This window comes from Pelodiscus sinensis, chromosome 7 (genome assembly GCF_052426305.1).
Source record: "Pelodiscus sinensis isolate ZL-2025 chromosome 7, ASM5242630v1, whole genome shotgun sequence".
In the NCBI taxonomy this organism is placed as follows: domain Eukaryota; kingdom Metazoa; phylum Chordata; order Testudines; family Trionychidae; genus Pelodiscus; species Pelodiscus sinensis.
The window spans coordinates 43038463-43055599 of NC_143058.1; the positions used below are offsets into that span (position 1 = coordinate 43038463).

A 17137-nucleotide genomic window follows, 5' to 3' on the forward strand; every position below is an offset into this window, starting at 1 on the left:
TTTTATTGGAAGTCTCATTTTACTTATCAGTGTACCTATTTGCTAAATTAAAGGTTTTCCATTTAAGAGATCCTTATGAGTTGGATTGCTGCCTGGTTATTTTTATTTTAATTTCCTAAATATTAGATTATTGATGTAGGCAGGAGCGGTCTGAGGCTGGCTGCGGCAGCTGGCGCCCCAGGCAGAAGGCACGATTGGTGCCCCCGCCTGCATAGCTGTCAATGGATGTGACGTAATCACAGGGCGCTCCGGCGCCCCGTGACGTCATCATCAGGCACCTGGGTCAGTGGCGCCCTAGGCAACTGCCTAGTTTGCCTCGGCTCACGAGCCGCCCCTGGATGTAGGCTACATTGACACAACCCAATTGACTTTAAATTTGTTGTGCATAGCCAGGTGTAGTTCTGGGACCAAAATTGCTGGCTTGACTTTGGTATTTCTAACTAACCCCATTTTTCTGTGGAAACTATAATTACCTCAAGTCACCAAAAATACTGCAATTGACAAAAATAATCAATAATATCACACATAAATGGTAGCAGCCAGCCTGGGCACAGCATAATAATACAGTCAGTCCCCGGGTTACGTACAAGATAGGGACTGTAGGTTTGTTCTTAAGTTGAATTTGTATGTAAGTCGGAACTGGTACATATTGTAGGGGAAACTCTAGCCAAACATTTCTCCAGAGCTCAGTTTTATTCTCCCACACCTCACTTCCCTCAGTCCTTTATTCTCAAGCTGAGGTGTCTGCTGAGAAAAGCCGCTCCGCGTCTCCCTGGTCTGCTGAGGGGGGGGGCACTAGCTTCGCGTCTCCCTGGTCTGCTGGGGGGAAGCAGCTAGTGCGGGGTTGCCTCATCCCGTTTGTAAGTAGGGATCCGATGTAAGTCGGATCCATGTAACCCGGGGACTGCCTGTATAACAAATGTAGGGGAAGTCTGGCTGAAGGGCACTAGGGCAAGGATATCCTGCTCTTAAAAAAGTGCTATGGAGTCTTCACTGTCCTCTCATGTCAGGCTTTTTAGGAGATCTATAAAAAATCTCAGATAAAACAATAAATGATGCTTAATAAAATTATTTATTTGCTCCTGTACTGATTGTCTGTACTTTCAGTTTACTAAAGATAGTACTGCCTTTTAGTCTTTCTAAAAGCTTTACCATATTTCAAATAAAATGAATATATTGATAAAAAGAATGTACATCCTATATTACCACCTGCTGTGCAGATTTACTTCTCTCTCTCTCTCTCTCTCTCTCTCTCTCTTTTTTAATTATGTGTCTAAGGTGAACAACTCAGTAACTGTAACTGCTTCTGGCCGAGTGGTGAAAAAGCGTTTTAACTTGCTGGATGATGACCCAGAACAAGAGGTAATTGTGGTACAGTGAGCTAAAAAGGGCAAAAAGATTGGTCAAGGAGTCGAGCCATCAAGGCATATCTCTCATAAGTGCAGACTCTGGAACTTTAAGCTCTATATTCATTCTTTATCATCCTCCTTCTGCTGCCTTACTTCCTACCATCCCTTTGCTTTTCTTCTCCATTCTTTATCTCTTTCTTTTTCTTTGCTGCTATTTGTGCCTGAAAGGATACGTCTACACAGCAGTGATATTTCTGATGTTATTCCAAAATAACATAGTTTACATCTACACTACAAGCAGTTATTTTGACATAATGTCAAAATAATGTCAAGTTAGAGGACTTCTTACTCCGACTCCTGTAACTCTCATCTTTCTCGGACTTCCTGCTGTGTAGACAGTGCCAAAAGTCAAAATAAGCTATTTCGACTTAAGTTATGCAATTGATGTAGGTTAAATTGTGTAGTGGCCTTTCAGTGTAGACATACTCAAAGAGTCTTCCTCATTTAAGGACTGATATTACTTCTGTTGAAGTCAATGGAAAAACAGTGAGTGACTTAAGTGATATGAGATGAAGCCCTTAATGGGAGAAACTACAACCATTCTCTCTATATAGATCTCTCCTTAAAACATTTTCACCAACAAACTTTTCAGCAGTAAATCCAAAGAAACAAAATTGTAAATAATGACATTGGATTGTCTACTTTCCAGATACTGGTGTGGTTTGTTTGAAGAACAATGTCTCTCCCTTTTACTATAGTATTTAAACTCAAGCCAGGGACTCTCTCTTCTTCTACTCTGTACTAAGGATGTTATGTAACTGTTAATTAACTAGTTGAGGAATCAATGGAATTTCCATCGAGTAGTCGATAGGCACTTCCACATTCCTCCTTTGAGGAGGGCTCTTGTACATTTCGAAGGAGGAATGTGGAACTCCCACATACTCTGGAGGCTGCACATGGTGCGCCAGCTTTGAAATGTACTAGAGTCCCCAGAGGGGGCTCTTGTGCATTTCAAAGCGGCAGTGCAACATGGAGCCCGGGGTCAGCGGGGGACTTAGGAATCCATGCTGCACTACTGATTTGAAATGCCACTCGGAGCTGGGTTCAGCTGGGGATTCCCCAGCTGACCGTGGGTTCCGCGCAGCATTTCCCCAGAACTGGGGGTCACCTGGGGACTCCCCAGCTGTTCCTGGATTCTGCGGAAATGCCACACTGAAGCCCAGGCTCAGCGGAGTGTCCCCAGCTGACCCCGGGCTCCATGCGCAGCAGCGCCACACAGCTGAGCCGGGGATCAGCTCTGCGACGTTGCCCCTTTGAACACTGCCTCCACGTTTCAAAGTGGCAGCACAGCACAGCTGAGCCCGGGATCAGCAGTGCGGCGCTGCTGCTTTGGAGTACCTCCTCTTTCCCCCCTTTGCTGCCTCTATCTCAGGGGTTCCCAAACTTTTTGACACGGGGACCAGTAAATCCATTCACAAACTTTTGGAGGACCAGTAATGTTCATTTGCATATTCATTAATCAAATGATGAATATTCAAATAAGTTGTTTCTGGTCCTCCCAAATCTCCCAGTGCCAGCTTTAGCAAAGCTTTTGATATGGTCACCCACAATATTCTTGCCAGCAAGTTAAAGAATATGGATTGGATGAATGGGCTGTAAGACAGTCAGAAAGCTGGTTAGACCAGGGTTTCCCAAATTTTTTACTTTAATTGGAACCCTTTTTTTTCAGTTCTTCTCTTTGCAGCCCAAAAATATAAACACATGAAAAACAAACTGAAAAAATACCAGACATATAACATGTCTGGTATTTTCTCAGTAGGTAAGTTGTATTATTACTAGATGTATCAGTTTGTAGTTTCGAACTGCCTGGCTGGTAAATGTGCTCATGCTGCCTGAGTGTGTCTACCAGCCAGATAGTTCGCAACTACTCGAGGGGCGTGAGGGGAGGGGCAAAGGGGGACAGTAGAACTAACTCGTGCTTTGTGGGTGGGGGGAAGGCGGGAACGGGGTCGGGTCAGTCCCACTCCCTGCAGGCCGATTCATTCCTCCCCCCTGCTCCCCTTGCTGCGCCTCTGGCCAGCCCCACTTCCCCCAAACCCCTCCTGGGCAGCCAGTTCTCCCCCGCTTCTCCTCCCAATCTCCCTTGGCCAGCCCCACTGCCTGCGTCCAGCCCTCCTTCCAGAGGCCGCTTCTCTCACCCCGCCCACATCTTCCCCAGCCAGCTCCCTGCCCCCAACCTCACACCCCCGGCAGCCCTGCTTCCACCAGCCCCCCAATCTCCCCAGCCTGCCCTGATTCCCCCGTCCAGTTCTGCTTCCGGTGGCCAGCTCTCCCCTCCTCCTCACCCCAGAATCCCCTGGCACCTGCACCTTCCCTTAGCCCTGCACCCTCCTGGTGCCTCCCTTTGCCCTCTTTTTCCCTAATACCCACCCCCTCACCAGTCTCTGCCCCATTCCCCTCCTGCCCCTCTGTGCCCTCACACACGATTTGCTCCATTCTGACCTTCCTCATGCCCACCCCTTCTTTCAAGCCTTCTCCCAGCACCTCCCTCTCTAGCCCCCAGTGCCCCTCTCCTTTCCTCTCCCAGCATCACCCTGTGCCCCTCCCACTGACACCTCTCCTCCTGCCCTTTCCCTCATGGTCTGCACTTGGCCCCCTGGCATTTGTCTCTCCTGCACCCTGTCCCTTGGTGCCTTCCCCTCCCCGGCCCAAGCCCCTTCTCTCCCCCCCCTCCCCGTCTCTCCTCTCCTCCGCTGCCGCATGAGCCGGTTCCCCACCTTCTCCTTCCATGTTGCGGGGCCAGAGTCTGCACTCAGGCCCCGGAGACGGAACCCGGAGCCAGCCAGGCCCCGCAACGTGCCTCCCGCGGGTTTCAAAACCCTGGGCCATGACGTCACGTCACGCCCAAGCATCCTCCCCGCCCATGTGCAACACCGCGCATGGGCGGCAGGTGGCGAGGAGGAGCTGCGCACAGCAGGGACATCCGGGGCCATGGGGAACACTCTGGGGGAGGGGTGGGAGGATGTGCGGGGGGGGGGAGGGGGGATCCAGGGCCCGCTCCAGGCAGAGCAAGGGAGAGACTCAGCTTCACATAGTGCTGGAGCAGGGCACCAGCTCTTAACTCGCCGGCACTTCCAGGTGCAGGGGCATGGGGCCCGATTCAACCAAATGGGTCAAATCGGCCTAAGGGCTGGCAGCCACCAGGCACGCTGAGGCCCGGCATTTTTTGGGAAACGCTGCTCTATCTGATAGGGGGTGGGGAGTCGACTAGTCAACTGACTATCGAATTAACATTTGGTTATCGGATAGTCGACTAGTCCTTAACACCCTTACCCCTAACACACAACTAGCCCTTAACACCCGTAGCACTGAGCAAACTCTGATAATATTATTGATTGTGAACAAAAATACAAATACACTGTCACAAGTCACTCGTGACATTTTTCTTTAAATAAAACTGAAGAATTTTAAAAAAGTGGGAGTGGGGAGAACTCCCATGACATCACAGTTCAGATTTAAGCTGCAATGTGGCTATGTAGAATTATAGGGCTGGAAGGGCCTCAAAAGGTTATACAGATAAGTCCCCTGCATTCGTGGCAGGACTAAGTATGTTCTAGACCAGGGATGGCCAAACCTATTGACCCTGTGATCTGCATGTAATAAACTTAGTAAGTTTGAGAGCTAGGCACATCTGCTGGAGCTTGTGGCTTCAGCCCTACTCCTACGGAAGTCCAGAGCCTTGGCAGGTGCCTCCTATGGGGCTGAAGCCACTAGCCCCATCACTCTGCCACAGGGCAGAAGCCCTGAGCTCCCTCTGCCCCAATCTGGTAGATGGAGAATGCGGGGGGATGAGTGTCAATCCACAAGCCATACTTTAACTGTAAAAGAGATGTGTATGGCTCACAAGCCACAGTTTGACAAGCTCTGATCTAGACCATCCCTGACAGGTGCTTGTCTAACTTACTCATAAAAATCTCCAATGATGGAGATTCCACAACCTCCCTATATAATTTATTCCAATACTTAACTGGAATATAGTTAACATGTGAGAATGACCCATTTCCTCAGCTTAATCATGATTCATCCCTCCAGCTCGCTAATCTCTTTCCAGTTTTAGTTTTTCTGTGTTTCATTCATTCAGTATTTACATTTTGTTTAAACTTGTACAAAAAACAAGTATTGAAATTACTAGTTCACCAAGCTGGAGCTTACCCCATGCTTATAGTCTGGAAGTGCAGAAAAGAGGTGAAAATCTTCAAGTAGTCTTCCTTTTCATTTTGTTTATATTCATTTTATTTTGCTCTGGATATAATTACATTATAGGCTTGAAGACTACAAAAAATGTTCAAGCCTGTTGTGGCTTTGCCACTCTTAAGTTATGCAGCCATCAAAAACAGGTGGGTGGAAGTGAGAGGAGTGTGAAACTGAATCCTCCAGGAGCAGTATCACTGTATGACTTTCCTAGATCATTCTACCTAACATCTCTCTTCTCTCTAGTCTTCTCTTCCCATCTCCACAAAGGTAACTATGTAATGAGCTAGAAGGCTTTCTCTAGTTATCTGATCAGCACTTTTCTAAAGTGTTATATTCACTGTTAAAAACAGGACCCTGACATTCCCCTTGTTAGATAACGTGGGCTGTCACATTTATAACATTTGGATAGTGTAGGCTATGCTGTTATGAAAAAGGTCTGAGGCAGCTAATTGACCAATGATTGTTCTGAGTGTTTGGGCACCTGTGTAACTGCATAGTTCATTATTCTTTGGTCTGTTTAGCCTAAGCCTAGTTTACAGGGGTTAGTCAGCCATCTTGCTAAATTGCAAGGAAAATATTTAAGGGGTTTTTTTTAATTGAATATTTTCAAAGTAAAAACACTAGAGAACTGAGGACTCCAGTTGCTGAGATAGTCAGACAGTATTTGAAAAACATTTTTAGGATTCAGCTGAAATTCACACTGACATGAAAATTCTAATTCCTCAATTTCTGGCAGCATTTCCACTCTTGTTTCCATAGAAATGGATACCAGCTCATTGAAAACAGGATTAAGTTTTTACATGGGCCTTAAAGCTTGGAGTTAATTTATATTAATTTAAAATTAACAGAATAAAAATTACAAAGATGACACTTCAGTAGTCAGAACTTCACAGATTTTGTTCATTTTCTTGGATTTAGACAGGAGACAAGCAAAATAAGTCATTTAGGGTATGTTTTCACTGCATTTGGGAGCAAGCCACTCAGCCCGGTCCACAGACTTGCGCTAGCACATTGAAAATAGCGCTAAAGATGTTTCTTTTCTAAAACAGTCCTTCCCTGGAGCTGTTGATTATGTATATATGTAGGAGTATATACATCTAAAGAGAGGATACTGGCATTTTTGTGACTTGTATTACCCTTGTAATTTTTTCAAATCTCACGGCATAGATGTTGACAATAGGACAAGTCGTATTGCTGTTAATGTTATTTACAGTATCAGGGTATATACAATCTTTACACTCATACACACTGGGGCAATACAGGATGTTCTTTTCTCTTCCGGCGGCTCTGCTGAAATGCACTGAAAAGCCTGTGGTTGGAAAGATGCTTACAGCTTATTACCTTAATGGCAAAGATTTTCCCGATGAATGATGATAGACCTGTGAACAGGAACTTTTTCTTTCCTTTCCACGTCCCAAAAAACATGTAAAATTCTTTTAAAAATAACTGTAAACATCTATTTATTAATTGGTCACCTTGAGATTTTGTGTTTTCATAAGACTTTCAAAATTGTGGACTATGAAGATGAGCTGGATTTGTTATCCGTTGTGGCGGTTACTCAGATAGGAGCTGATGGGAGAGCACACCTTGACTTTCACTGTAATGAACATGGGATTCTACTTAAGAGTATTCCATTAGTGGAGTCTTGGGATGTGGTGAGTATAATCCACTAAATTCAGTTTACATTAACATTCCCCTGTACCCACTTGCCATACTGCTTTGCATCCAAGTACAGTAAACTTCCGATAATCCGGCACCTTTAGGACCCAGGGGGTGCCGGATTATCAGATATGCCGGACTATCGGAAGGGGGGGCTATGAGGAGTCTGGGTGGGATGGAGGGATGGGGGAAGCGGCAGCGCTGCGGGACCAACCCGGCAGCACCCCAGCTGCTCTGCCCCAGGCGTCCCCAAGTCAGCCGCTGCTGAAACTACCAGTGGCTGGCTTGGGGAAGCCCGGGGCAGAGCAGCTGGGGTGCTGCCGGGTTGATCCCATAGCGCTGCCCCTCGTCACTGCGGGACCAACCTGGCAGCACCCAAGCTGCTCTGCCCCAGTCTTCTCCAAGTCAGCCGCTGCTGAAACTGACTAGCGGCTGACTCTGGGAAGCCCGGGGCAGAGCAGCTCCAATTGTCTGGCTGCCTGGAGCACTTCCGGGTTCCAGGTGGTGCCGGATCACTGGAGTTTTATTGTAACTGTTTTATTCATATTTTCGAGTCAGATATACAATATAAACCCCACTGGAAATTCCCATGTAAAGTATCTGTAGCAAAAGTTAATCAGTTGGACTTGCAAGTATTCTGTGATACAGTAGTTCATTTATCTGAAAATCCACAGTATTAAATTAGGATTTCGCTCATATTTTTAAGGCAATCGATACACGTTCTTTTGACAATCATAAAATACTTAACCTAATCTTTGTTCCCACAAACATATGTGTGTATGCTTAACTTTACAACTTTTGAGTGTTCTGACCGAGAGCAGTGGAACCTTTCAGGTGCAAAATTAAGTATAGGCCTGCCTGTGTGGGAATTTAAATATTTAGATATCTAACTCCCCACTGATTTCAATGGGGATTTAGGTACCTAACTATCTTTGAAGATCTGAACTGTGATTCTTAAACACTTGCTTTATCTGAAAGACCGTTTATCTACATACGCTTTTTGTCATGTGTACTAGGAAAATGAACAGTATTTTGCTGTAATTTTCTAATCAGTTTTAGGGAAGTCTTATTTATATGGTACTGACATGAGCCTCTGGGAAATGAAGCTATCATTCAAAATTATTTTCTTATTGCAGACTTACAATCACCAAGTTTACTTTGATAGAGACATTATGTTACATATAGAACAAAAGCCTAACAGGATCTTCAGCTGTTATCTGTACCAAATGGTCTGTGGTAGTGCAGAGGAAGATGAACATTCAAGCCTTGAAAAAGTGAAAAAAGTCTTTTGTAAAAAGGGGGAGAGAATTTTTGAATATTTTAAGAGAGAATGAGCTTCCACTGAGGCTTCACACTACATGGACATTGTCTCCTTAGTCTAGTCAAATATTATGTTCTAAGCATTGTGTTAAAATGTGTATTTTGAGCTTGAATATTTTATTATGGAGTATTTTGCACATAAAGATGGTCATTGTATGTATTTTCATAGACTATAATTTAACTTCATTTACCTTTTACAGTTGCTACTGGCTACTGATTATGATATTGTAACACAAATAATGATCTCATTTATTGCTCTTGTCCACCAACTACTGGTAATCTGATTGAAATACTGAATATCAGGCCCAAAGACTTACTGATATCCATACTGTACTATATTTTGTTTTACTTACACTTAGATCTTCTCTTGCAACTTTATTTTAAATTGTCTATACTGTAATAATGTTTTTAGGATAAAATTTTATATAGAATAAAAGTGCCAGAGTTGTTATCAAGTCATTTAGACATGAGGGAACTGTGTCCTTCTGTAAATTCCTCTTGACTGTGTAGAAACACTTTCTTTAAAAAAACCAAGTGTTTAGTAATTAAGGGTATGTCTACACTACCCCGCTAGTTCGAACTAGCGGGGTAATGTATGCATACCGCACTTGCTAATGAAGCCCGGGATTTGAATTTCCCGGGCTTCATTAGCATAAGCGGGGAGCCGCCATTTTTAAATCCCCGCTGCTTCGAACCCCGTGTAGCGCGGCTACACGGGGCTCGAACTAGGTAGTTCGGACTAGGGTCCTATTCCGAACTACCGGTACTCCTCGTGAAACGAGGTGTACCGGTAGTTCGGAATAGGCACCCTAGTCCGAACTACCTAGTTCGAGCCCCGTGTAGCCGCGCTACACGGGGTTCGAAGCAGCGGGGATTTAAAAATGGCGGCTCCCCGCTTATGCTAATGAAGCCCGGGAAATTCAAATCCCGGGCTTCATTAGCAAGTGCGGTATGCATACATTACCCCGCTAGTTCGAACTAGCGGGGTAGTGTAGACATACCCTAACTAATTATTCTTTCTTCTTTGTGGTACCCACTAATTTGTTGTTCTAATGTGTAAACAGGATGAGGTTTAATAAAGAGAAATGCAAAGTGCTCCACTTAGGAAGGAACAATCAGTTCCATACATACAAGATGGGAAGCGACTGTCTAGGAAGGAGCATGGCGGAAAGGGATCTAGGGGTCATAGTGGACCACAAGTTGAATATGAGCCAACAGTGTGATGCTGTTGCAAAAAAAGCAAATATGATTCTAGGTTGTATCAACGGGTGTGTTGTAAGCAAAACTCGTGAAGTCATTCTGCCGCTCTACTCTGCACTAGTTAGGCCTCAGCTGGAGTACTGTGTCCAGTTCTGGGCGCCACATTTCAAGAAAGATGTGGAGAAATTGGAAAGGGTACAGAGAAGAGCGACAAGAATGATTAAAGGTTTAGAGAACATGACCTATGAAGCCAGGCTTCATGAACTGGGCTTGTTTAGTTTGGAAAAAAGAAGATTAAGGGGGGACATGATAGCGGTTTTCAAATATCTAAAAGGGTGTCACAAGGAGGAAGGCGAAAATTTGTTCCTCTTGGTTTCTGAGGACAGGACAAGGAGTAATGGGCTTAAAGTGCAGCAGGGGAGGTTTAGATTGGACATTAGGAAAAAATTCCTAACTGTCAGGGTGGTCAAATATTGGAATAAATTGCCAAGGGAGGTGGTGGAATCTCCCTCTCTGGAGATATTTAAGAACAGGTTAGATAGACATCTGTCAGGGATGGTGTAGACGGAGCTTGGTCCTGCCTTGAGGGCGGGGGGCTGGACTCGATGACCTCTCGAGGTCCCTTCCAGTCCTATTATTCTATGATTCTATGATTCTGTTCCTATGTTACAGTCCAGAAATTCATAAATCTGAGCTGGGGTGTCAAACACTAAACCAGTTTGATGCATTTGTATATTCCCTATGACATACTGAGTTTTTGCAGACTACAAACATTGATTTCTAAAAATCAGAAAATGTCTAGACCTCCTGACTGGAACAAAAGCTTTCCAAATATGAGCCATAAACACCCTAAATCGCCCCTCCCCTAATTCATCTCTCACAAGTGTTAATTCTCAATCTGTTTAATTATATTTCAAATGTATACTTTACATTATCTGTTCTATTGATGATTATTTTAGCAGATGGAATGAGGAAGGGCTTGAGTGTAAAGCCAGTTGAGGGTGGACAGTGGGAGTCACTACAAAAAATGGACTGCAGATGTGGAGGATGAGGAACAGGGAAGAAATAGCAGTGGTATTAAACATTTTTTCCCTCTCATAATAAATGTTAGAATAAGACACTGAACCAATGATAACTAAGGATGAGATTTTTGTCACTATTATTTTTAGTAAGACAAGGTCATGGGCAATAAACAAAAATCTATAGAAGCCTGTTACCTATCTCTGACTTTTACTCAGGTGGGCAATAAAATAACAGCAGCCTGCAGAGTTAGTTCTTGGCAGGCCACCACCTCTGCAGGTATCAGCAGATCGCAGCTCTCATTGGCCACGAATCACTGCTCATGGCCAATGCGAGAGGTGGGAAGTATCGCCAACTGGGACACTGCTTCCCGCCGCACACATTGGCTGTGAACAGTAATTCACAGCCAATGAGAGGTGCAATTGTCCGATACCTGTGGAGGTGCAGGTAAACGTGGAGGTGGGGGCCCGCCAGGGATTAATTCTGTGGGCCAGATTTGGCCTGCAGCCTGGAATTTGCCCACTCCTGCTTTTACTAAAAATAACAGGGGGACTGACAGTTCCAGTCTCTGCTGTCGCTAGAGGCTGACAACCCTGGGATCCAGGGGCAGCTGATAGCTCTGGAGATATTTAAGAGTAGGTTAGATCATGGATTCCCAAACTGGGGGACGTGAAAAAATTCCGGGAGGGGGGGAGGAGGAGGCAACCCAGCTCCCCCTTTAAATCCCCCCCCCCCCCAAGTTTTGCTGCTATTTTTGTTTTTCCACCCCAGTCAGTTTTTTTTTTTTTTTTTTTTTTGGCTCAACAAGTTTTGCTTATGAGGGAGCATGGGGGTTTTTCAAAAATCAAATGGGGGCATGATGCCAAAAGGTTTGGGAACCACTGGGTTAGATAAATGTCTATTAGGGATGGTCTAGACCTGTGGTCATGAACCTGTCAATCACGAGGGCTCAACCAGTTGATCACGAGGTGTTTGGGGCCCCCCCAATTTCCCCCACTACCCAAGAAACCCCACTACCTACCTCCATCAACAATGGAGGTAATGCCAGCTTCCTGTGTGGTGAAAGGAAGTCCAGCAGCTGCGTGCCACTTCCAGGGTTTCAGAAAGTGCGCTGGCTGCTCCCCCTCCCCCAAACAGCCGGTGCGGTACCACAACCCAGGTCTGTGGCATGCCAGGGACTTGCTGAACAGTGGGAGCAGGGGGGCGGGGTAGGAGTCCCCAGAGGAGACGTGTGCCGGGGCTTCCCTCCTGTGGGGGGAGGGGGGGGAGTAGGAGTCCCGGGAGGAGGCTCGTGTTGGGGACTCCCTGTCCCCTCTCCCCACCAAAACCCTGTTCCCTGCCACAGAACCCTGTCCCCTACCCCCACTGGCACTCTGTACCCTGCCCCAGCAACCCGCTAGCATCCTTCCCCAGTACTATGTCCCCTGCTCCCGCCAACACAGTTGGGGCCACATTAGTGAGGCTTGGGGGGTTTTGGAGGAGTTATTTTTTTGCATCTCACTTGTGTGGCCCCAACTGACTTTTCTGTGGGTCAGTGACCCCCTGACTCAAAACAGGTTCCCCGCCCTTCTCATAAGACAATGCTGAAACATTTTGTGTTTGACATATTTTATTTAAAAATTAAGCGTGGTCAACAAACCCCCAATTGGGGCCAAGCCCACATCTGGCTGCAGTGTCATAACACTCCTGCACCCGCCCCAGACCCTAGATCTGAGCCTATCATGCACTGGAACCCTCTTTCCTGAGCTTCTCACATCCCCAAACTCCTGCACCCCCACATCCTCAGTCTTCTGCCACAACACTCCCGCACCATCCACACACCGCAAATCTGCATCCTGAGCCCATCATACTACCTGCCCTGAGCCCCTCACATACCCCAACCCAAACTCCTGCATCCTCACATCCACAAGCCTGCGGCTTACTCAGCACCCCAACACTCCACCTGACTCCAACACTCCCCAGCCTGAAGCCCCCTCCCTGAGCCAGTATCTCCTTCTCCACCTCCTCCTGCATTCAAATTCCCTCCTACAGTTTGCACCTCTCACCCCTTCCCACACCCAAATCCCTTATTCCCATCCCAGGTCCCACACATCCTGTCTCAACCCAGTGAGGGTAGGGCTAGACTGCAGAGGTTTTTCTGGGATTCCAGAGGTATCCCGGAAAAACTCTTCCGCATCCAGGAATGCATTTGTTCTTCCGCTTTCTTTCCAAAGAAGGGGGTTTTCTGACATTTGACCCAGTCTAGAAAGGCCAGATGTTGGAGAAACCTCTTCCTACAGAAGAATCGAAAAGAAAAAGTGGCAATGTCTAAGGACTGGGGATAGCAAGTGATGGAGAGGAGGAGAACAGTGAGGGCGGGGCTTCAAGGAAGCGGTGGGGTCTTGGGGGAAGGATGGGGTGGTAGATCTTGGCTTGTTCTGACATTTAAAAAGTGATCTTGGGCATAAAAAGGTTGGAAACCACTGGTCTAGACAGTGCTGGGTCCTGCCATGAGGGCAGGGGACTGGACTTGATGACCTCTCAAGGTCTCTTCCAGTCCTAGTATTCTATGATAAGCCAAAACTACAAAAATATTTTGTAGGCAATAGACTAATCTCACAAAGAGAATTTAAAAATCCCAAAATGTTGTCTCTTTCCCCTTCCAAGTTTTAGAAGTGATTAGCAAAGGACTATTTGAGCATCAAAAGGGCATACTACACATTCCATTACTCTTCTATAACAGAAGCTCCATGCAACCCTGAACAACTAGATTTGGCAGGAAGCAATAACAGCAGACACACACAGGTGGCCAATTGGGCAAAGCTGGTATTGAATCTGTCTCTGGCAATATTATGGAAGATAAGCAGAGTTGCTATTGTACGTATCATTCACTAATCTCAAAAAGAGGACCTGAAATATATTTCACTCCCATCTTCAATTAGCACCAAAAATTGTACAACAGTAATAATTCAGATTTCCTGTCTTTCCAAAGAAATAGTACCCATCTGTCTCAGAATCTCAGAACTGCTTTCTATGAGTACTGTGAGGACAGAGACAGGAACTATTGTTGATTAACAAGAAGGAAACAGAACTTTTGCATTTGTATTTATCAATTGGGATCAATTTATAGTTTCAAAAGTGTTGTTGTGACTTAACAGCATACTAATACCAAAGGACAAGGGGCTTACTGGTATCAAGTAGTGAGTTTCAGCTAGTGTAATCAGTTGAATGTACCCCAATTCACAGATGTTATAACCTGTACGTAAAAGCTGTCATGTAAGATATCAACACTTATAACAGACTGATCATTAATATTATTGTGTGGTGCACACAGGACAAATTCAAAATGTCAAATGTACTGAAAGTTATCATAGAATACTAGAACAGGAAGGGACCTCAAGAGCTCATTGAGTCCACTCTTCTGAATATAAGAACATAAGAACAGCCATACTGGGTCAGACCAAAGGTCCATCTAGCCCAGTATCCTGTCTGCCAACAGTGGGCAATACCAGATGCTGCAGAGGGAGGGAACACAACAGGTAATCCTCACATGATCCCTCTGCTGTCACCCTCATGGCAGGACTAAGCACTGTCTAGATCAGGGATGGGCAATAATTTTGAGCAGGGACCACCCTGGTTGAGGTCCGTCCTGGAAGAGGCAGGGCCTTGGGCATAAGGGGCAGAGCTTCGGGCAGCAAGGGTGAAGCCTTTAAATAGCAGAGTTGCTCACGCCTCCCCTGTGGATCCTAGGCATCACGTTAGTTGGAGATGGGAGCTGTGAGCCCTTCCAATTCCTGCTATTTAAAGGGCTCGCTGCTCCCAGCCTCGCTGCTAGCGTGTTGCCTGGGAGCCGGGGACATGCGAACCCTTTCAACTGCTTCTACTTAAAGGTCCTGCGCTTACCGGGTTGCTGCCCAGCAATGCAGCCATGCAGGAGGCATAAGCCCTTTAAATAGAATCAGTTAAAAGGGCTCATGCATGGCTTCTTCAGTCTTCCTTCATAGATCATGTTTTCTAGACCTTTAATCATTTTTGTTTCTCTTCTCTGGACCTTCTTCAATTTCTTCACATCTTTCTTGAAATGTGGTGCCCAGAACTGGACACAATACTCCAATTGAGGCCTAATCAGCACAGAGCAAAGCAGAAGAATTACTTTTGTGAAACTGATTGTTCCTTCCTAAGTGAAGTATTTTTCATTTCCTTAACACTACAGTACAATTAAATGTTGGGCAAATTTCTACCACCTTATACCGGAAATCTACTGACCGTTACACTTACCTACATGCCTCTAGCTTCCATCCAAGATACATTTCCCAATCAACCGTTTACAGCCAGGCCCTAAGATACAACTGGATTTACGCCAATTTCACAGAGACAAAAACACCTACAGGATCTGTGTCAAGCATTCTTAAAACTTAAATACTCACCCTGAGATGTGAAAATACAGATTGACAGAGCCAAACAAGTACCGAGACATCAGCTTCTTCAAGATAGGTCCAACAAAGAAAACAACAGGACACCACTAGTCATCTCCTATAGCCCCCAATTTAAACTCTTCTAGCACATTTATAACAATCTGCAACCCATCCTGGAAAATGATCCCTCACTCTCAGAAGCCTTCGGGGACAGGCCAATCCTCACCTACGGACAATCCTCTAACCTCAAACAAATTCTTTCCAGCAACTATGCAGCACATCTCCATCAAACTCACCCAGGAGCCCACCCCTGCAATCAACTCCGGTGCCAACAGTGTCCACACATCTATACAAGCGACATCATCACAGGACTTAACCACATAAGCCACAACATCAGAGGCTCATACAACTGCACTTCCACCAATATGATCTGTGCCAGCAATGCTCCTCTACCATGTATATTGGCCAAGCTGGACGGTCCCTGCGACAAGGGATTAATGGACACAAATCAGATATTTGAAATGGTAACACATGGAAACCTGTTAGGAAACATTTTAACTTGCCCAGGCACTCGCTAATGGATCTAAAAGTGACTACACTATTATAAAGACATTTCAAAACCATCAGAACTTGGTTTCATTTACAAGTTCGACACCTGTAATCAAGGTCTGAACAAAAACCTGACCTGGATGGGCCACTACATTCCACACTTTAATAACATAAAAAATCTAAGCACCGGGTACTTACAGACCACTCTATTAGCCTCATTTAGCATGGACACTCTGATAATATTTTCCCCCATTTTTTCCTTGTCTTTCCATCCCCATCCCCTCTCTTTGCTATTTATTTAGACCCTGGACCTCTTACTCCATTCACCTGAAGAACTGGGTTATGTCCACAGAAGCTCATGATACTATCTACATTTTTGTTAGTCTCTAAGATGCTGCAGAACTATTTGATGTTTTTAAAGTTACTTTGCATTTGTCCTTATTAAATTTCATCCTGTTTACTTCAGACCATGTCTCCAGTTTGTCCAGATCATTTTGGATTATGACCCTATTCTCCAAAGCACTTGCAACCCCTTCTAGTTTGGTATCATCTGCAAACTTAATAAGCGTACTCCCTATGCCAGTACATAAATGGTACAGTAAACCCTGCCCTATCCGGAACTTAAGCATCTGGAAAACTGTAGAAACCAGCAAATTTTTGATGCTGGGAAAAGCAAAAAAAACAAAAACAAACAAAAAAAAACCCCAACAACAAAAAAGAAAACTGGCTCTTTAAGTGCTCCTCAGACGAGTGTGCAGCATGTATCTGGGGGAGGGGAAAACAGCAGCCGAAAGTAAGCATCTTGGCTTCCCCCACGGCTCCTGGCACCCCCAGCAAGCCAGCCCCCCTGCAGCTCCTGTGCCCTCCCCCCCAGCAGGCCGCCCCCACCATCCACCCCCTCACCAGACCACATCCCGCCCCCTGCAGCTCATGGCCCCCCCGAGCAGGCCACATTCCGGCCCCTGCACAGCTCCTGTGCCCCCCTCCCGACTTCTCCCCCCCCCCCCCCAGATAACCAGAAATTTAAAGTTACCGGCACACCCTAATCCCCGGGCATGACGGATAACAGGTTTTACTGTACATAGAAGATAAAACAGGGCCATCAAGCTAACAGGGGAAGATGCTGCAGGAATCCTCAGATCAATTTGCAATTTAGCAAACACCAGTGAATAAGAAACCATCAAGGAACTTTCACCATCAGACTATGTTGCCACCTTGACACCTTGAATGAACATTACTTTAAAGCAGTGGTCTCCAACCTTTTTACACACAAGATCACTTTTTAAATGTCAGGGCAAGCCAAGATCTACCCCATCCTTTCCCCAAGACCCTACGTCCTCTGTTCCCCATCTCTCCATCATTTGCTGTCCCCAGTCCTTACTCACTCTCACT

General features: G+C 45.6%; 2 protein-coding genes across 9 annotated transcripts in view; one reads left to right on the plus strand and one right to left on the minus strand.

Moving 5' to 3' along the window:
• The window catches only part of DCAF17 (DDB1 and CUL4 associated factor 17), a 47740-nt gene extending 38615 nt beyond the window's left edge, over positions 1-9125 (plus strand). For all 7 annotated transcript variants that reach the window (XM_089779759.1, XM_089779760.1, XM_075933616.2 and 4 more), the window contains 3 exons: positions 1279-1362; positions 7103-7258; positions 8399-9125. In XM_089779759.1, coding sequence (XP_089635885.1) covers positions 1279-1362; positions 7103-7258; positions 8399-8596 — 438 coding nt within the window. In that variant the 3' untranslated portion in view covers positions 8597-9125. The remainder of the gene's footprint in view (positions 1-1278; positions 1363-7102; positions 7259-8398) is intronic.
• Positions 1-17137, minus strand: part of METTL8 (methyltransferase 8, tRNA N3-cytidine) — a 218229-nt gene that overhangs the window by 84176 nt on the left and 116916 nt on the right. The gene's annotated exons all lie outside the window — the stretch shown is intronic.